The sequence below is a fragment of the Clinocottus analis genome, unplaced genomic scaffold, assembly GCF_023055335.1.
Source record: "Clinocottus analis isolate CAN_PGR_092001 unplaced genomic scaffold, fCliAna1.0.p SCAF_65, whole genome shotgun sequence".
NCBI lineage: Eukaryota > Metazoa > Chordata > Actinopteri > Perciformes > Cottidae > Clinocottus > Clinocottus analis.
The window spans coordinates 145,001-166,356 of record NW_027176224.1 but is presented as its reverse complement, the minus strand read 5'-3'; the positions used below and the strand labels follow the sequence as shown (position 1 = coordinate 166,356).

At 45.7% G+C, this 21,356-nt stretch overlaps 3 protein-coding genes across 5 annotated transcripts in view; 1 reads left to right on the top strand and 2 right to left on the bottom strand.

Moving 5' to 3' along the window:
* Positions 1-633: 633 nt before the first annotated feature.
* On the bottom strand, positions 634-7,528 carry rest (RE1-silencing transcription factor). Of its 2 annotated transcripts, none has more exons than XM_068604201.1 (6): positions 7,413-7,528; positions 5,081-5,321; positions 4,219-4,812; positions 3,962-4,122; positions 3,793-3,876; positions 634-2,995 (listed from the first exon to the last, which is right to left on the bottom strand). In XM_068604201.1, the coding sequence occupies exons 2-6, from the start codon at positions 5,308-5,310 to the stop codon at positions 1,278-1,280; spliced, it is 2,787 nt and encodes a 928-aa protein (XP_068460302.1). In that variant the 5' UTR covers positions 5,311-5,321; positions 7,413-7,528; the 3' UTR covers positions 634-1,277. The 2 variants fall into 2 exon arrangements, with proteins under 2 accessions (XP_068460302.1, XP_068460303.1); XM_068604202.1 differs by having other exon boundaries at positions 5,081-5,318.
* Positions 7,529-11,220: 3,692 nt separating this feature from the next.
* b4galt1l (DP-Gal:betaGlcNAc beta 1,4- galactosyltransferase, polypeptide 1, like) lies at positions 11,221-17,660 on the top strand. Of its 2 annotated transcripts, XM_068604210.1 has the most exons (7): positions 11,221-11,792; positions 12,431-12,666; positions 14,530-14,717; positions 15,295-15,417; positions 15,492-15,596; positions 15,699-15,843; positions 15,946-17,660. In XM_068604210.1, the coding sequence occupies exons 1-6, from the start codon at positions 11,471-11,473 to the stop codon at positions 15,826-15,828; spliced, it is 1,104 nt and encodes a 367-aa protein (XP_068460311.1). In that variant the 5' UTR covers positions 11,221-11,470; the 3' UTR covers positions 15,829-15,843; positions 15,946-17,660. The 2 variants fall into 2 exon arrangements, with proteins under 2 accessions (XP_068460311.1, XP_068460310.1); XM_068604209.1 differs by having other exon boundaries at positions 15,699-17,660.
* Positions 17,661-18,891: 1,231 nt separating this feature from the next.
* Positions 18,892-21,356, bottom strand: part of matr3l1.2 (matrin 3-like 1.2) — a 12,100-nt gene continuing 9,635 nt past the window's right edge. Inside the window, exons 18-21 of the mRNA XM_068604199.1 lie at positions 21,034-21,295; positions 20,562-20,793; positions 19,283-19,398; positions 18,892-19,198 (exon numbers count right to left, since the gene is read on the bottom strand). Coding sequence (XP_068460300.1) covers positions 19,136-19,198; positions 19,283-19,398; positions 20,562-20,793; positions 21,034-21,295 — 673 coding nt within the window. The 3' untranslated portion in view covers positions 18,892-19,135. The remainder of the gene's footprint in view (positions 19,199-19,282; positions 19,399-20,561; positions 20,794-21,033; positions 21,296-21,356) is intronic.

Sequence of the window (21,356 nt, the reverse complement as noted above, 5' to 3'; positions counted from 1 at the left end):
TAAACAGATTAAATGTTCTTTATTGACTTTACTGAAGTTATGATTCATGCTTTCTAATTTAGACGTTCACATTATTTAATGAACCAACGTGAAGGACACAGGTGGTGTTAATTATCGTTATTAATAACTGAGAAGGCAAACATGTAGACTGTGTGGTTTTTAATATTTAATAAAGCCAGTAAAATAAACCATCAGTTTTACCAGTTATGATAAAAAAATATGTGAAACTAAATACAAACAACGGAAAGAAGAATTCATGTTTGATTCCACGAGTCTGTACGACTTTGGAATATTGCACTGAATTATGAGCTACCAGGAAACCAGCTTGAGCTTTCTGTTCGTCAAACATGTGATGCGTGATGATGCGTGATGATGCGTGGACCAATCAGAACTCAGAGAGGAAATATTCACACTGTACAAGTCCAAGAAACAGATTCTAACGTCTAAAAACCAGCGGAGGCGTCAGGTGATTGTCAAAAGGCTGAATGTTTTCAAGATCCTCGTAGATCATTATATTTGGACCTTCCGTCGGCAGGTTCTAGCAGACGGGGGTGTGATGGGTCCAACAGTAGAACCCAAGCCAGGTTCTCTGGATGGACACTTGGGAACCAAAAAGGTCCACTTGATGCCAGATCTAGCTCGCTGTGGACCTTTTGGTTCCCAAGTGTCCATCCAGAGAACCGGCTCGCTGTAGACCTTTCAGACCTTTTGGTATTCCCAAGTGTCCATCCAGAGAACCGGCTCGCTGTAGACCTTTCAGACCTTTTGGTTCCCAAATGTCCATCGGGAGAACCGACCCGCTGGTTGGGTTCTTATACTCGGGTGTGAGCCGGTTGTACGGCTCACACCTTCAGGAACCCGTTGTGGAGATGAAGATCTCCAACGCTACCTTTTGGAAAGCGGTTGTGACCCGATAGGCCGAAGACCGGTTTGGAGTGTGCCGACTGAAACGAGGAACGTGTTCTATGAAAGCGTCTTTTAGAGGAACTCGGACTGGTCATGAGTCGATATTTAAAACCGCAGAAGGAGACACCGGTGACGACGTCCAGCTAACTGGGATGAACTGGTATTTTATCTGGGAGCTTTGGCAGTGTCGTCCATGTAGTGGACGTTGACGAGGTGGCGGTTCGAGGTGGCGGTTCAAGGTGGCGCCGGTACTCCGTGAGGAACGTGTTCTATGAAAGCGTCTTTTTGAGGAACTCGGTCACGAGTCGATATTTACAACCGCATGAAGCGACACCGGTGACGACGTCCAGCTAACTGGTTAACTGGTATTTTTATTTCGGAGCTTTGGCGGTGTCGCCCATGTAGTAGACGTTGACGAGGTGGCGGTTCAGGTGGCGCCGGTACTCCGCCTCCAACGGGAACGTGCGGTCGCAGAAGATGCAGAGGTGACTCTTGAGCCCCGTCGGGGTCGGGATCTCGTCGGTGGGCGTCTCAGGGTCGTTGGCCATCTTCCCCGACCCGGCGCCGTTGTTGCCGTTGAGGCCCGAGTCGTCGCTGCCCTCGGAGGCGCTGTCGCTGATGTCGCTTCCGCCCTCGTGGCTGCTGTGGACGCCCTCGTCGTCCTCCGGGTCGCCGGCTTTGTTCCGCTGGCCCGGCAGCACCAGAGCGGGTGGCGACGTGGGTTTAGCGAACGTGGGAGCGGGGCGGTCCTCAGCCGGGCTGCAGGCGGGTTTGTCCAAAGTCTTCTCTGGCAGTGTTGGAGTGGTTCCGTCGGTGGAGGTCGTCTTCTGAGCAGGGAGCTCCGGCTCCGCCGAGGCTTCTGGACCATCGACGGAAGTCTTCTGGTCTTCAATTGGACCCTCAGTTTGTGGGAGGCTCGTGGCTTTCCTGCCGGTGTTCCTGGTCTTCTTCTGCTTTGCCGGCGTTGACCCGGTGGACCTCGGTGCCGCAGGAGTGGCCTCGTGGACCTCCTTTGTTTCTTCTGCAGCAGGTTTCTGCTTCTCTTTCAGCCGTCTGGTCTTGGACGGAGTCTCAGGGGAGGACTTCTGGGAAAGATCGAGCGCCTCCGCTGCTTTCCTCTTTGCAGTCTTCTCCTTCACCACCTTTTCCTTTTTCTCAGGAATCTCCGGTTTCTGTGGAGCTTCTTCCACATGTTCTGGTCTTCTCTCTGACTTCTTTGATCCGGACTTCCTTGGCTTGTTTGTTTTGTTCTCCTTTCCACTGCTCTCAATCTTCTGATGTCCTCTCTCCTTCTCAGGCCTCAGTTTTTCTCCCTCTTTCTGCCTCACTTCCTTCTCCGATCTTTGTTGGTCTGCTCGGTCTGGTTTTGTTCCTGCGGTTTGGTTCTGGCCCGTGGTTTTCTCTGCCGGCAGCTTCTTGGCTCGTCTCTTCGCCTTGTCTGCATTCACAGCAGCGGTTATTGTCTCCGTTCCTGGAGGAGTCTCGTTGACCTTCTCGTTGACCTTCTCCGTCTTTTTCTGCCTCGTTGAGACCTTTTTCTCCGGTTCCACCTTCTCCTTCACCTTCTGAACTTTCTCAGCAGCGACGTTGGATTTCTTCTGGGGCTTGTCGGGCGCTTCGGTTTGAACCGGTTGGGCGACGCCTGGCCGGCTGCTCTTTGTGATCGACAGGTTGATGGGACTCGAGTCCTCATCCTCGTCATCCATGTCAAAGTCCTCCTCCATGCTGGATGAATTGTCAAACTTGCTTTCTCCGGAGTCCTGGTTTTCCTCTGCGCCGGGTTTCTTGACCCTCAGCTTGACCTTGGAGATGTCCACGGAGACGTCGCAGCCGGAGTGCCTGGACTTGATGTGGTACTGCAGGTTGCACTTCTTGGAGGCGGCATACTTGCAGAGAGGGCAGAGAAACTGTCGCGGGTTGAGGTGGAGCTCGACGTGCTTCTTGAAGTTGCTGCGGTCGGCGGTTTTGTACTCGCAGTACGGACAGGAAAGAGGTTTGGGGCCATTGTGGACCTGCCGGGCGTGGCGGGTCACCTCGTGCTGGTTGGCTGCCAGGTAGTTACAACTCTCACACTTGAAAGGACGTTCACCTGCACACAGGAAGCCAAGAGTCAGACCGCTGCAGAGTCACCGAGGGATTCTCTTATGAGACATAAGGGGTCATGCAGAAGCTTCATGTCCACACCACAGAACACAACACAGACAGGTACACGGCACGGGAAGGCACGGGAAGACACGGCACGGCACAAGAAGTCACGGCACAGGAAATGAAAGGAAGTCACAGCAAGGGAAGTCAAAGGAAAGGACAGGAAGTCACAGAACAGGAAGTTACAGCACAGGAAAGGACAGGAAGTCACAGCACGTGAAGTCACAGCACATGAATTCACAGTAATATTTCTGCAAATCACTTTACCATGTTAATCCAAAGCAACGGCTTTAATGAAAGCAATAAACACAAACATATTTAAAGGTGAGAGACAAGAAGAATATAACCTCAACAATCACCGGTTTATACAACTAAGAACTACTACTACTACTACTACTACTACTACTACTACTACTACTACTACAGTACGAGACATACTGCTACATACTAGTAGTAGTACACCTTAGGGTTGGGTACCGAGAACAGGTGCCAATATAGCACCGGCACAGGAACTGGAGACTAAAGAGGGTCAAGACAAGGAAGTCCTAAATCAAGACTAGGAAATCTTAAATCCAGACTAGGAAGTCCTAAATCCAGACTAGGAAATCCTAAATCCAGACTAGGAAGTCCTAAATCAAGACTAGGAAATCCTAAATCCAGACTAGGAAGTCCTAAATCCAGACTAGGAAGTCCTATTCCATGTATGAAGACAAAGGTCGCAGGACTGAGTGGACGACTGACCGGAGTGAGTCCTCATGTGCCGGGTCAGGTGGGTCTTCTGGGAACTGGAGTAGTCGCAGTAGGGACACTGGAAGGGCCGCACACCTGTAAGACACAGAGACTTTAGACCGCGTCAGGTGGGCCCGCAACAACAGGAAGAGGCGGAGCCAGGTTTACAGGTGTGTCCAACCTGTGTGCGTCCGGATGTGCTGGATGTAGTTGCTCTTGCGGTCGGAGAAGTAGGAGCACTGGCTGCAGGTGTGCAGCTTGCTGGGGAAGTGGTTCCTCAGGTGCTTCCTCCAGTGGTACTGGCTCACGGTGGTGTACGGACAGAGAGTGCACTTGAACACCCTGCGGAGGCACAGCAGAGGTCACACAGAGGTCAGAGGAGACACAGCAAAGGTCAGAACTGACCCCTGGGGCGAGGTCACCTGCGCAGAGCGTTACCTGTGGTCCTCCCCTTCCTTGCTGTGGTGCTTCAGGTGAGCGATGTAGTGGTCATATCTGTTGGTGTTGTATCCGCAGCGCTCGCACCTGATCAGCCCCTTGCCTTCACCTGCCGCCGCGTCCTCGCCGCTGTCCGCCCCCTCGTCCGGCGGCGCCCGGGCCTCCGGTGAGCCCTCAGGTGAGTCCTTGGTCCTGGTCCTGCTCCGGCCCTCCACCCGGTTCACCACCATCATCTTGCTGACGCCGTGGGTGCCGAGATGTTCCACGAACTGGCGCTCGTTCTGAGCCTGGAAGCGACACGGCTTGCAGTGGAAGGGCTTCTTCTTCTTAGCGCTCTCTGGCGTGGCGACGGGGGCGCGGCGGCGCTCGGCCGCTTGCTCAGCCGCCTGCTCGGCCGCCGTCTCGGCCGCCTGCTCGGGTGTTTTGGTGTCGGCGGAGGGGCGGGGCTTAGTGTGACGGGACAGGTCTTCAGCTTTCACACCGTCTCCCTCTGCCACGCCGGTTCCTACCACCACGGCGACAATGCTTGGGCTGGGAGACTCGGGGTACTCGAGGATGCACACCTCTCTGTAGCTCTGGCTGTCGTAGCTATACCTGAACACACACACACACACACACACACACACACACACACACACACACACACACACACACACACACACACACACACACACACACACACACACACACACGTTAACACAGTCAACATGACCTGACTCTTGGGTGTGGGCTAACTCCTGACCTGACTCTTGGGTGCGGGCTAACTCCCGACATGACCCTTGGGTGTGGGCTAACTCCTGACCTGACTCTTGGGTGCGGGCTAACTCCCGACATGACCCTTGGGTGTGGGCTAACTCCTGACCTGACGATGTTCTCCTCCTCGCTGTCCGAGTAGCTGCTTCCCACGGTTTTCAGCTCCATCATCTCCTTCTCGTCTCCGTCACCGCCGCCGCCGTTATCCGCCGCCGTCACCGCCGCCACGTTGGCCAGCATCACCAGCTGCGGGGCTGGCAGCGCGTCGCTCTGCGCGTCCTCCATCAGAGGAACGCTGACGGGAAACATCTCCACCGAGAACCCCGTCTGAGCAGCCATCTTGACTTCTGCTGTAGAGTGGAGGGCCGTCAACAGCGAGGTCAATAAGGCGTTTGTATCATCATAGATATGCTGCAGTCACACACACTTCTTATTGAAGTAAAGAGCTCAGAGTACTAACACCAGCTTTTTAATAACAACACAACCACAGACAAAGTACAAAGAAACACGTATAATAAACAAGTATCATGAATAAGAAAATATGAAACAAAAACAGTAATAAAAACTAGTAAATAATCCACAAAAACTGACATATTTTGTATACAGAAAAACTATTATAGCATAGGTTTATTTTATATTACAGATTATTAGAGTTTTAAAGAACGTATGTAAATAAATACATCAGATTACAGATTACAATATATATATATATATATATATATATATATATATATATATATATATATACATAGTTATGATTTAAAGTAACTAAAAGCTGTCAAATACATTTAGTAAAAAACATACTCATGTATAAATACACATATATGAGTACTTGTGTACAAATACACATGCATGAGTACTTTTGTACAAGTACACACACATGACCGCTTGTGTTTAAGTACACACACTAGTACTTATGTATAAGTACATACATTTAGTACAAAACATACTCATGTATAAGTACGCACACACGAGTACTTGTGTATAAGTACACACACGAGTACTCATGTATAAGTACACACACGAGTACTCATGTATAAGTACACACACGAGTACTTGTGTATAAGTACACACACGAGTACTTGTGTATAAGTACACACACGAGTACTCGTGTATAAGTACACACACGAGTACTCGTGTATAAGTACACACACGAGTACTCGTGTATAAGTACACACACGAGTACTTGTGTATAAGTACACACACGAGTACTCGTGTATAAGTACACACACGAGTACTCGTGTATAAGTACACACACGAGTACTCGTGTATAAGTACACACACGAGTACTCGTGTATAAGTACACACACACACACTAGTACTCATGTACACACAAATGTACTTGTGCATAAGTACACACCCAAGTACTCATGTATAAGTACACATGAGAACTCGTGTATAAGTACACATGAGAACTTGTGTATCAGTACCCACATGTGTACTTGTGTATAAGTACACACACTAGTACTCATGTACACACAAATGTACTTGTGTATAAGTACACACACAAGTACTCATGTATAAGTACACATGATAACTTGTGTATAAGTACACATGAGAACTCGTGTATCAGTACCCACATGTGTACTTGTGTACAAGTACACACGCATACGTACTCGTGTATAAGTACACACGCATACGTACTCGTGTACAAGTACACACGCATACGTACTCGTGTACAAGTACACACGCATACGTACTCGTGTATAAGTACACAGCCACTAGTTTAAAGTGTCGGTCGGCCATTTTGAAACAGCACCACCGCTCAGTCGACAGCGACGCGTTCAGAACTCCGGTCAGAAAACAGCAACTTTAACATCAAAGAGTTCAAACGACTCGCGGAGACAAAAACAACAAAATATATTCACTCTTAAACGGTTAAACTCGAACAGAAGTGAGAAGGAAACTCTGCAGTAAACGTGTTTACCTCGCGTATTAAAACTTTATCTTTGTGACTTTTTAAAATCTAAAGTCGATCAAAGATTAAAAGTCTGATGAACAACACGTGTTTCAGTTTTACACTAAACTGTGATTTAAACTTCAAACGCATGCTTATTAAATTCACAAATGAAGTTATAAAGTTACGTGTGAAGTTATAAAGGGACATATAAAGTTGTGATGCGGATGATTTAAAGCGACCATTAGTTTGCGGAAGTGCAGAAGTCGCGTTGAAAAAGAAACACTAGATGTGCGTATTAAAGTGATCACACAGTAATAAAGTAGGTTTCCTGTGCAGAAGTTAAACGCACTACGCGGGGGGACGTGTCGGGTGATTGGGCTCGGAGTGTTAGCCGTGGTGCTGATCAGCGCCGGACAGCGCCTTCTCCTTCTTCCCCGACTCCATTTTACTGCAAAACTCACAACAACTTTCCAGCTGCTGCGCTCCGACAAACCGGCAGAGAACAGCCCGCCAAGAGGCTCTGACCCCCGGGGGAACTCACCGGAACTCCCCGGCTCTGCGGTCCTCACTTTGCGGCACTTTGCTCCACTTGTTTGCCGCTTCGGGACTTTTTCCTTCGACCAAACGGCGCAGAAAGAAAAGAGTGAAAGAAGTTTCCGCACATTCCTCCACACTGACGTACGGCGGTGACGTCAGCACGTCGCTTCCATATGACGTCACGTTATCATGTTGGTGTTGTTAATGAATGTATATCATAACTGTTATTAATATATATATATCCACTATATATATATATATATATATATATATATATATATATATATATATATATATATATATATATTCACACATATATAACTGTTAGCAGCGGTGGAGGAAGGACTGAAGTTTAGTACTTAAGTAAAAGTACCCAGGAAAATAAAAGTAAAAGTACTACATCAACAATCCTACTTAAGTAAAAGTAAAAAGTACTTACTTTTAAATTTACTTTAAGTATTAAAAGTACTCACGCAATGGGTTGTCTCTCAATGTCTAGGGCTATCATTTTGATAAAGAATGCAGATATAGCTGCTGGTAATACTGACGCCTCTACAGAAGTCACTACTAGTAATAATTACAAGCAAATTTGTTTATTGGAAAGGTTGGTGTACTTATTGTGCTTACCCGCTGTAATACTTTTCACACTCTATCTTACTTCTCTGCATAGTCTCCACCCCCCCAAACATGCACAGCCCAACCCACTCACTCACAATTTATATACGGGGTTCACTATCCACTGGCTATGTTAGCCCCCTGCACAACACGCCCCCTACTGGCTACTGGCTATGTTAGCCTGCACAACACACCCCCTCCCTCCATCCAATTTTTTCTTGTTTTTTAGTAATTTTTCTCTTGGACAATCTTTTGTAATAGTGTGTGTATGTATATATTATGTTGGGTGATGTGTCAAGCTACTTGGACCTTGAATTTCCCTTTTGGGATCAATAAAGTAATTATCTATCTATCTATCTATCTATCTATCTATCTATCTATCTATCTATCTATCTATCTATCTATCTATCTATCTATTTGAGGTAGACAAGAAAGGCAGTGAAACCTCCACGACTCATTCTTGGGGCCTTTAAAATCGAACACATTTTTTAAATAGGGCTCATATCCGAGGGCTCAGATGAGGCTGACTCTGGATCCATGTTGAAAAGTTGTTTGTTAGTCTATGAAGGTGGATTTGTGTCTTTTTACCCGAGGATAATTCTTGTTTGTAAGTAAATTATATCAAAAATCTTTGCTCTCCCAAAAAAAAAAAATGCTTGAAAAAAGTGCTCTCAATTCAAAAAGATTTTTCTCAATTCAAAAATCGTTGCTCTCAAAAAAATACATTCTTAAAAAAAAAGAGAAAAATTTAAGATTTTCTTTTTTTTTTAAAGCAAAGAGTTTTGAATTAAGAAACATGTTTTTGAATTGAGAGCACTTTTTTTTAGAACATTTTTTTTTGGAGAGCAAAGATTTTTAATTTAATTTACTTTAAAACAAGAAATATGCTCGGGTAAAAAATACACAGATGTACCTCCATACAAGATGTAGTGTACTCTTTAAAGTACTTTTAATATATATATATATATATATATATATATATATATATATATATATATATATATATATATATATATATATATATATATATACATACATATTTATATATGTTTGTATATGTTATATATGTATGTGTATATTTATTTTGGTTTTGTTGTTGGTTGTTTTGTTATTCGTTATTTTATTTAGGAGAGGTTTTTGTTGATAGGGCATAGACATCCTGATCTACACTCCACACCAGTTGGTGGCGGTAGTGTACCAAACAGCTGTTTGCCAACCACTAAAAAAAAACCTTAAAGAAGAAGAAGAAGAAGAAGAAGAAGAAGAAGAAGAAGAAGAAGAAGAAGAAGAAGAATTCTGCCCACCTCCTTCTCCTCTCCAACAGACCACGCCATCTTGCATTCCTCAAAAGACTTGTTAAGTTTCTCTAACTCACATATGAAACCACATTTTGTCATTTAAGCAGAAGAGAATAAATAGAATACATATTATTTTGTTGTTAAACATATACTGCAGTTGTTTTGTTGTCTTGAAATACTGAATAGCAGAGGGCCAACGCGACCGAGATGAAGGTTAGCCTCAATGTGCTGCACATTAAGCTAACATGAGGCTAGCTCGCTAACACCAAACTGGACAACGTGGGCATGAGAGCTCAAAGTGGAGGATGGACAGTGTTGTGTTTTAATGTACAGACAGTAAAATAGCAAATACTGCAAATGCTCCTTGGACGGCAATAAATTAACTTTAAAGCTAATTAGTTTCTATACAAACATTTCTTTTTGGTCTGGACGACAACGAGCAAAGGTCTGACGGACGGGAGACGCAAACTAAACTAAAATGTTTTTATTTTTAATAAATTGTTATTTAGACATGGATATACTGGTGTTTGTGTTCTTTCCCCCTGCAGACATGTTTTAGTTTGTTTGTTTTAAGTGTAAGCTGGACATGGTAAAAATGCAAAACAATTCAAAGTTATTCTGTTGAGTTAAAAATGAGTCTATTGAACATAAGTATTGGCTACAAAGTACAAAATGGGAGTAAATACAAGAGTAAACATGTTTTAACAATGGCAAGAGTCAGTTAAAACAAGTAGGTCTAACTCTCATGAAAAGGATTAATTAGACCAAGTGTCAAATGTAAACACTAGTGTTATTTACATCCTAGTGTACAATGTAGTGTAAAATATGAACTTTACCAAAGTTGAATTGACACTGCAACGCTAACACAATGCTCAGTGTAACTTTAACACAGGAGATAGGGAGCATATGTTCACTGGCTTGGTGTTAAATTGGACTCTTTAAGTGTAGCATTAGCGCTGTAGATTTGACCGTTTATGAACACATCACCTCCACAACCTCCACTGGCAAGAACAGGATGGACTTTAAACTATTACTCACCAAAGCCCTAACCCACCTGGCCCCTCCTTACATATAACTGTTATTCATAATAACTCATAACTGTTATTAATGACTACATATGTATAATAACTGATATTCTTGAAGTTAATCCAGAGTTATTCGAACATTATATAAACTATTTACCGCCGAAACCTCTTCGGTCAATATTTACAGATCAATAAATCAGACCTGCTGCCACTCAGAGGTCTGAGTCACGTGCTCTGTGAACAAAGTGCTTTATTGCGTCAACAAACAAACATGATTCATGGCAATGATTCAATGATTCATGGCTGCTCGCCACGGATTGACACACGCAGAAGCCACGCCCTTTCCGCTCGCCACTCTGCGGAAGAGCGCTGAGTTTGCCTTCAAAATAAAAGCTTAACGGTGGCGCTGGATACAGGACAAGGAGAGACGAACAATACATACACAGAGAGATAAAACGCTGCAGAAGAAGCATTTACATGTACATATAAGTACATATAACTGTACGGACATATAAGTTCATGTCTACGATCTGAGATTTTGAGTTTAGTTTTCAATAACATTAATACATTATAATCAAACACTATGAAAGTTATAATACATATTCTGTCTGTAGATAAAGTATTTTCTTTTTATTTCATCTCTTATCTGCACTCTACCCTCTGCTGCTGTAAACTTGGGACTGATAAAAGATGATCTGATCTTATCTTAAAAGACTGCGCACCCTCTCTACTTGACTTCTCAGGTTAAATTCAAGAGCCTATATTTTATTTTGAAATCGCTCAGCGGAAGTGGTGTCAAGCCTCATTTCGTCCCCTTGACGCGTCAGTGTCAGCGGAGTTTCAGAAAGTGTGTCGAGTGGCTCCGTGTCTTCTTAACTGGTCCGGAACCAGCAGAGTTTCTCCTAAACCCGGTTTTGAACGTGGTTCCGGACTCAGGGGAGAGTTTGAGGAACCGAACCCGCGAGAGTTCCACACTTTTGTGTTGAAGTTAACGGAAAATGGAGCCGGAGAGTTAACGGTGAGTTCTCGGGGAACAAGCACCCTGGGGCGCAGCTTCAGTTCCGCCTCTTCCTCATACTTGAGTTCCCGGGACCCGGAGGACCCAGTGGACCCAGGGGACCGGGATGGCCGCGGACGGCGGTGTGAGGTTCTCGCTGCTCCACCGGACCTGTAAGCTGGTGGTGCTGCTGTGTCTGCTCCACATCACCGTCACCGTCTTCTTCTACGTCTGCTCGCTGGACATCCGGTTCTCCTTCGTGCAGAAGCAGCTGTCCAAGAACGAGTCCTCCGCGCCGGCGAACCGCGTCAGGGACAAACACGTCACTTCCGGAACCCAACCAAAGGTGGTGGAGGTCAAGAAGGAGCTGGTTCCACAAGAGCAGAACAGGGACCAGACCAGACCTCCAGAGGAGCTGGAGAAATGTCCCGAAACATCCCCTCTGCTGGGTAAGACCCGTCTGTAGACCCGTCTGTAGACCTGTGTTATGTAGACTATAAGAAGGGGAATACCTGTATGTAGACTATAAGACAACTAAGACCTGTATGTAGACTAAGAAAGGTAACACCTGTGTATGAATATAAGAAGGACTCTGACCCGTTGTGGACTCTAATCGTGGACCCCACAGCGTGGATGTGGTTCCTTGTGGTCTGTGTGAGTCAGGTGACCTGGGCTCACATGAACAGGATGTGTTGATGATCACAGATGTTTATTATCAGTCTGTTGGTTTGTGTTTCCTCAGCTGGGGGACCGCTTCTGATGTCACACAGCTCTCTGTCTTCAGCCTCAACATGTCTCTGTCTTCAGTCTCAACATGTCTCTGTCTTCAGCCTCAACATGTCTCTGTCTTCAGCCTCAACATGTCTCTGTCTTCAGCCTCAACATGTCTCTGTCTTCAGCCTCAACATGTCTCTGTCTTCAGCCTCAACATGTCTCTGTCTTCAGCCTCAACATGTCTCTGTCTTCAGTCTCAACATGTCTCTGTCTTCAGCCTCAACATGTCTCTGTCTTCAGCCTCAACATGTCTCTGTCTTCAGCCTCAACATGTCTCTGTCTTCAGCCTCAACATGTCTCTGTCTGTCCTCAGTGGGTCCTCTGCGGGTGGAGTTCAACAGTCCAGTGGACCTGGATCAGGTCAGGCAGCAGAACCCGGACCTGCGTCTTGGTGGGCGCTTCAGACCCAGAGACTGCGTGGCGCTGACGAAGGTGGCCATCATCATCCCCTTCAGGAAGCGAGAGGAGCACCTGAAGTTCTGGCTCTACTACCTGCACCCCATCCTGCAGAGACAGCAGCTGGACTACGGGGTCTACGTCATCAATCAGGTACGGCTCAGGTTAAGACACAAAGACCTCCTTATTCATGAAGACCCCCTTTACATGGAGACCCTGGACCGTGGCGGTCCGCCCACTAATGAGAGGCCTGTGAATGTGGACTTGGTTTTCCTGCATGGAGCTCTGCTGCTAACAGAAGATAAACACTGTCTCTTTAAAGTCTTCTTCTTCTTTGTTTGGGACTCACAGTTGTTCTTTTTCTCTCTTGTCTGTGTCCTTCCTCCTCCTCCACCTCCTCTTCCTCCTCCTCTTTTCTACTTTCCTCCCACTCTGCCTCCCTCGCTCACATCGCCTCCCCCTCCTACCCTCCTCCCTTCTACCTCTGCATGTCAGGCGCTTCTGACCAATGGTTGTGGTCGCTGGAGCCGTTGAGACCCGCCCCCGCTTGGTCTCGGCCAATGGCGTGCTAGCTGCTCTGGTAATACGGGCTTCTCTTTTTTTCTACCTGCTTCTACTCTCTCTTTGTTTCCAGCAGCAGAACACCAATCGGATCGATTCAAACTGTCGCGTTCCACATGTTTTAGTCATGTGGTCTGTACCAGACTACACATTTCATTTTTTTATTTTATATAGCCCAAAATCGCAAAATACAAACTCCCCTCAGAGGGTTGTACAATCTGTACACACAGACATCCTGTCACAGGATCTCTCATCGGATCAGGAACAACTAAAAAAATTTAAGAAAAGGAGCGCGGGAGAGCAACAGAAGGATGTCATGTGACCAGAATGAGCAAGCTACTGGGGTAATATGGTACTATGATGTCTCTAGTGGGGTAATATGGTACTATGATCTCTCTAGTGGGGTAATATGGTACTATGAGTTCTCTAGTGGGGTAATATGGTACTATGATGTCTCTAGTGGGGTAATATGGTACTATGAGTTCTCTAGTGGGGTAATATGGTACTATGATCTCTCTAGTGGGGTAATATGGTACTATGATGTCTCTAGTGGGGTAATATGGTACTATGATGTCTCTAGTGGGGTAATATAGTACTATGATCTCTCTAGTGGGGTAATATGGTACTATGATCTCTCTAGTGGGGTAATATGGTACTATGAGTTCTCTAGTGGGGTAATATGGTACTATGATCTCTCTAGTGGGGTAATATGGTACTATGATGTCTCTAGTGGGGTAATATGGTACTATGAGTTCTCTAGTGGGGTATATTTTATGTATACACAGTATCATAACTTATACACTCACAGTATCATACTTTATATACCCAGCGTTCCCAGTGCTCCCAGTGCAACACGAGCAGGAAGCTGCTCTCTCGGCTCACCTGAGAGCTGCAGGTGTTGGTTGCCTAGCAACTCGCCGTCTGTTTATAGCACGCCCGTCATAGCAACCTGAGGAGCGTTGTTGTTGTTGTTGTTGTTGTTGTTGTTTTTGTTGTTGTTTTGTTCCATGAAGAGATCTTTCTGTAGATACTAAATCAGATGGATTCATCAATGAAAACACAAAGAATGAAGTTTAAGAAACCACATAAGTGTCATATTTATACCACATTAGTGTAGTATTTACATGTATTCTTTAGTATTTATACCACAGGCCGTTAATCTTATGACGAGGAAGCATTTGGAGATGATTAAGTAGTTATAGTTCTATTTAAGGTCATAGTTCTATTTAAGGTTGTATTTACGGTCATACTTGTATTTAAAGTCATACATCTATTTAAGGTTCTATTTAAGATTCTATTAAGGTCATACATCTATTTAAGGTTCTATTTAGGGCCATACTTGTACTTAAAGTTCTATTTAAGGTTCTATTTAAGGCCATACATCTATTTAAGGTTCTATTTGAGGCCATAGTAAAGCAGCGCGTCTGGCTGCTGCTGCTCTCTGTCTTGCGGCAGGACGGGGACCGGGTCTTCAACCGGGCCAAGCTGCTGAACGTGGGCTACCTGGAGGCCCTGAAGGAGGACGACTACGACTGCTTCGTCTTCAGCGACGTGGACCTGATCCCCATGGACGACCGCAACACCTACAGGTGCTTCAGCCAGCCCCGCCACCTGTCCGTGTCCATGGACAAGTTCGGCTTCAGGTGAGACCCCCGAGCTTTATTTTGAAAAACCTTGGACTCTACAAACAGGAAGCTGCTTTTGTTTAGTTCCTTTGACCAATAACAGCTTCAACATGTCCTCTGAGGGACCGGGTCCTCCAGGAGGGACCGGGTCCTCCAGGAGGGACCGGGTCCTCTCTGACTGCCCTCAGGGTTCAACGTGTCTCATCAGGAAGTGCTGACTGAGCACCACATTCTGAAACAACACCATCTGGAAGCGCCCCGCTTCCTGTTTCCTGTACACACACACTCACTCTGCAGCGACCACACACACACACACTCTCTCCTACATGCTCTGCAGCGACCACCCACACACACACACACACACACACACACACACACACACACACACACACACACACACACACACACACACACACACTCTCTCTCCTACATGCTCTACAGTCCTACACACACTCACACTACTACACCCGCACACACACTCACTCCCAAACACTCTGCCGCACACACACCTAATCACCCTTCATTTAGTTGAGAGTCCAGAGGAGCCGGGACTCGAACCACCGACCCTCACGTCCTCACTTCCTCTGTCGTACAGGTTACCTTACAATCAGTATTTTGGAGGCGTGTCCTCGATGAGCAAAGAACAATACCTGAAGATCAACGGCTTCCCCAACAACTACTGGGGCTGGGGAGGAGAGGACGACGACATCTACAACAGGTACACCTTGATGTTCGCTGTGACCTCTGACCTCTGTGCTGTGACCTCTGACCTCTGTGCTGTGACCTCTGCAGGTTGTCCTCCAAAGGGATGTCCATCTCCAGGCCCAGTGCTGAAGTGGGGAAGTGCAGGATGATCCGCCACAACAGAGACAAGCAGAACGACCCCAACCCTCAGAGGTACAGTTACTGACCTTGACCCACCATGACCTTGATCCACCATGACCCTGTCCCTGGACCGGTGGTGGTGGATCAGGGTAATAATTGATCTCCTGGTCTCAGGTTCAACCGAATCGCTCACACCAGAGATACGATGCACACGGACGGGATCAACTCTCTGTCCTACCGGGTCCTGAAAACCGAGAAGCTGGACCTCTTCACCAAGATCACAGTGGACGTGGGGAAACCATGAGGACCAGCAGCAGAGGTCAGCTGACCGGTTCAGGGTCTGGACTAGACTGGTCTGGTCTGGTCTATTCTGGTCTGGACCCACGAGCTGGACTCAAACATCAGCTTCATTTGCACACAGACTCTGAGACTCGTCTCTGATCGGAAGCGGACTGCGGCCATTGCTGTCCCTACCGATGACATCATCAGACACCCTCATCCTCTTCATCACATTCATCTTCATCACATTCAATAATAGTGTTCAGTGACGTCGTCTCGACTCGCTCATGTCCTCGTCTCGCGCTGCAGCCACGACTCGGCGCTATTTCACTTCCTGGTCCCACATAATCACAAGGTAATGGAGCGATCTGATTGGCTACTACGACGACTTCCTGTTGGTTAGAAACACGTCACCTGTTCACCTGAAGAGGACCACGGGGTGACCAAGGTTTGTGTGAGAATCATCTTAAAGGAACAGCAGTGTTATTGTGTTAGTATAAGCTGGTAGTCGATTAGTTAGTTGGTTGGTTATAGTTAGTTAGTTGGTTAGTGTTATTACAAGTACAAGCTTTTTTTCTTCAACAGCCGTAGAAACATGAGAGTACCAGTATAAAGACACATGGTTGGTTAATTAGTTAGTTAATTGGTTAATTAGTTAGTTAAAGTAATGTTATTGTCTGTTACTACAAGCTTCTTTTTAGTTGGTTGGCTGGTTAGTGTTAGTTTGAGCTGTTAGTTGACTGGTTATAGTTAGTTGGTTGGTGTTACGCTCGTATGAGCTTCTTTTTCTACGACAACAGTAGACGCATGAGCGTACTAGTGTAAAGACGCCTGGTTGGTTGGTTAGTGTGTTAAAGTAGTGTTATTGTGTGTTAGTATGAGATCTTAGTTAGTTAGTTAGTTGGTTGGTGTTATTGTGACTTTATCTGAACCCTTTCAAACTAAAGTCACAGAACACTAACTAACTAAAAGGGAGTCTGGTGTTAAAACGTTAGCCAATGTTAGCTGTTCAGGCTAACGCTAGCTGTTCAGGCTAACGCTAGCTGTTCAGGCCAACGTTAGCTGTTGAGGGCAACGTTAGCTGTTGAGGCTAACGCGAGCTGTTGAGGCTCACGTGAGCTGTTGAGGCTCACGTGAGCTGTTGAGGCTCACGTGAGCTGTTGAGGCTAACGCTAGCTGTTGAGGCTAACGCTAGCTGTTGAGGCTCACGTGAGCTGTTGAGGCTCACGCTAGCTGTTGAGGCTCACGCTAGCTGTTGAGGCTAACATCAACAATCATTTGGGTGTCACTTCATGAGAAACCAAATGAAATTCTTTAATTTGATTTGAGTTTGTTCTCCTGGAACAAAAGAGGAGCAAACTTTCATAATAATTAAGTTCATGCTGGTGAGAATATTATTAGTATTAGTTCAAAACAATCCTAAAGTAAGGTCCACTTGTTTTTAACCACATCTCATGGTCTTCTTCAGTGAGCTGTGTGTGTGTGTGTGTGTGTGTGTGTGTGTGTGTGTGCGTGTGTGTGTGTGTGATTAGGTGGTTAATTAATGTAATTGATTTTAAATCTCTTTGCTGTTCAGCTTTTAGCCAAAATAGATTTCTATTGATCGTCCCGAAGTGTCCTTATCATCTCATTATTGATCCAAAGAATCCAACAGATTGTATCAATAATATGTCGATAAACAATCTGTGTGTGTGCTGAATGTATTTGTTGTTGTTGACAGGTTTGTATGATTAACTTCAGACCAAACATTTCATCGTTTTGTGCCTTAAAGTGAATGCAGTGTAACTGGTGTTACTGGTCTAACTGGTAGAGGGAACCAGTCTGTACATTTATGAAAATGTAAAAAAAAAAATCTAAGTGAAGAAATTAAGTCTGTTTGTCTTTTTTTGTTCATGCAGAACATTGTTTAGTAGTTAAAGTCCACCTGTCCTCCACGACACATTGTTATGCAGGAGATACTCAATCATATATATAACATATCTAATAATATCATATCTAATAATATAACATCTTTGTAAAGACAATGACATCAGGAACCAGAATTAAAAACTCCTTAGCCCGTTATCAAGGAGTTTTAGTCAAACAACTGTGTCGTTTGGTTCAAAAACGTAAAGGTTATAACTTTTATGCCTAAACTTGCTCAGATTGGTGCATGCTGGGTATTAATATTTGCATAAACCCCCGCTTAAGACGTGTGACGCGTTCTATAAAACGCCCCCGACCACGGAGGCCTGCACAGTCGAAAAAGTCACGAGAGTAGAGAAAAAAAAAACATCTTTCAGGTACTAATACACGACACGGAGTATTTATACTTTGTTAGACTCATACGAGCTCGTAGAGTTACATTGGTGTCTTTTATTCATCTGACTTTGTAAAGTGTATTTATTAATGATCTCGTGAAAGCGCTACAGGGTGGCTACGAGGTTTATGTGATTATCTAAACTCAACGATAAGTAAAGCCAATTCTGTTGGGATAGAACTCTTCCCACAATGCTTTGCTGTATTTCAGCACTTTAAATGAAGGGAATCAACGTTGTGGTTCAGGAGATCCTTTAGCTGACGTCACTTGTCTAATAATATTGCGCCCCCTAGTGTTTGCATGTCATGGAGCCATCAGGGTACGTTAAGGGATGCGATGTTGACCTACAACTCTGAAGAAAGGCCAGTTGGAAGCTTTGGTATGGACGTGATAAGCCACGCCCCTCAGAGGTTCATTGCTCCTTTTCTTCTGAACACAACGAGACATTGACACAATTTTGATAACTATTGATCACATTGAACCAATAATGATCCACAGAAATTTGTGGAAGAATCCGACCCAGCGTTTCGGAGGAGTTGGCAATTTTTTTAGGTTTACCTAAATTCAAAATGGCGGAAAATCTAATTAGCATTTTAATGCCACAATTTACGATTCTCTAGAGCAGACCTTAGTTCCTTGTCTCAAAATGGCCGCCGCATGCCTCCCGGCTTCTGCTTATTATTTATGTTTCTTATAGGTTGGTTTTCTTAGAATAAAAGTCTTACATTTACACTCATGTTGTGAAAATATTACCCCAAAAAAAACTAATATTTGAGGAAACTGGTTTATTTTAATAAATCATTCAAACAATCGGTCAACATAAAAAGTTCAGCACATTTTTCTACAAGACGACGAAAAGACACACGAAGGAATTAGTTTGACAATCAGGAAATTCATTTAAGTGCCTTAAAAGTGTAAGATGTCAGAACTACTTCTAAAAGAACGGCTCATCTCTCAAACGCTGCGACTCGGCTCCTTTCAGCCGGAACGGGACGAAGATTAAAAGTTCCTCTTCCTCTCCTGCGAAGCTTTTCTAGCCGCTCGTCTTCTTCCCTTTCTTCTTCTCTGCTTTGGTCTGTTCCTTCTCCAGATGTTTCTGCAACGGCAAACACAGCGAGGACGGGACTCATGGTGATGACGAAGGTGAGGATGATGAAGGTGATGACGAAGCTGGACTCACCTGCAGCTTGTCGTAGTGCGTCTGGCTGCTGCAGTGCGTCTTCTTGGCCGTCTCTTCGTTGGAGTAAAACAGGAAGCAGATGCGGCAGTAAAAACCCGTCTTCACATGTTCAACACCTGAACACAGAACATCGCTTTGTTTAGTGGAGCAGGCGAAGCGACATGGAGCACACGAAGCGACGCGGAGCACATGAAGCGACATGAAGCACACGAAGCGACGCGGAGCACATGAAGCGACATGAAGCACACGAAGCGACGCGGAGCACATGAAGCGACATGAGCACACGAAGCGACGCAGAGCACATGAAGCGACATGAAGCACACAAAGCGACATGAAGCACACAAAGCGACATGAAGCGACATGGTGCACACAAAGCGACATGAAGCACACAAAGCGACATGAAGCACACGAAGCGACATGAAGCACACGAAGCGACATGAAGCACACGAAGCGACGCGGAGCACACGAAGCGACGCGGAGCACACGAAGCGACATGAAGCGAGATGAAGCCCACGAAGCGACGTGGAAGCGCGATGAAGCACACGAAGCGGGATGAATCCCACAAAGCGAGATGAAGCACACGAAGTGACATGGAGCACACGAAGCGAGATGAAGCAAGATGAAACACAAAGCACATGAAGCGTGATGAAGCAAAGCTCTCAAAATTATATTGCCAGAATTTATAATCAATTGGATTTAATCTGTAGAAGTTTTAAAACTCCCCAAAACCATGAAAATAGGCAAAAAGAAGTCAGATATTGAGCGATTAACTGCAGCGCCCCCTAGTGTTTGCATGTCATGGAGCCATCAGGGTACGTTAAGGGATGCGATGTTGACCTACAACTCTGAAGAAAGGCCAGTTGGAAGCTTTGGTATGGACGTGATAAGCCACGCCCCTCAGAGGTTCATTGCTCCTTTTCTTCTGAACACAACGAGACATCGACACAATTTTCATAACTATTGATCACATTGAACCAATAATGATCCACAGAAATTTGAGGAAGAATCCGACCCAGCGTTTCGGAGGAGTTGGCGAAAATTAGTTTTTTTTACTAAATTCAAAATGGCGGAAAATCCGATCAGGTGCATTTTAATGCCACAATTTATGTTTTTTGTAGAGCAGACCCAACCGGACATGTGCGCCAAATTTCAGGTTGTGGGTTGGCAAAAAGCGTGAGCTTCCACAACTCAATAGCGCCCCCTTGAGTATCACTTTTTTACCCTGACACGGCCTCAAAAAAGGCCCAAAGCGTCATCTCATGGGCTCGAGTCTCCTCACCGATGGGGGTGTTGGGGTCGTGAGGCGGCAGCGGCAGAGACGCCAAGCCGGCTTTGTTCTCAGCCGGTGGGGGGGGCGCGGACGGTCCGTTCTGATTGGACGACGTCTCCATCTCCTCCTCCACCTCCGCCGCCTCCTTCTCCTCCTCCTGCTGCTGCTGCTGCTGCTGCTGCTGCTGCTGCTGCTGCTGCTGCTGCTGCTGCTGCTGCTCCGCTTGCTTCACCTCCTGCAGCTCAGAGCACATTTTTACTCAAAAAACGCTAATACACTTACATGTATCTGCCATTTTATTCATTTATATTCCACTGCTTTTGTGACTAAGACCGATTTCTAGCAGCAAAACATTGATTGACAGAGATTGTTCTGCAATTTCTGGTGTAACACACGGGTATGCATCTCATATGCAAGTGCTTTTAAAAAGAAATGATGTAAAAATCAGGAAATGACCTCATCTCTGAAGGTTCAAACTCACTTCCTGGTTCTGATCAGAACCTTCAGGAATCTTCTCTGGTGACTTTTCTTCTTTTTTCTCGTCGTCACAACTCCGCGCCTCTTCCTCTCCCGTCACCTCCACCTCCACCTGCTCCTTCTGCGCCTCCTCCTGCTCCTCCGGGTTCTTCTCCTCCTCCTCCCCCTCCTCCTTGGGTTTCTTGGCTGGAGGTTCTTCCGGCTGGTGGGAGGACGTGGGAGACATGCAGCGGTTCTCTCTCTTGGGCCGCTCTGGACATCGATGTCTGAACACAACACAACGGTTTCGCGTCAGCGTCCGGCAGGTCGCTCGTCTCGGTCTGAGAC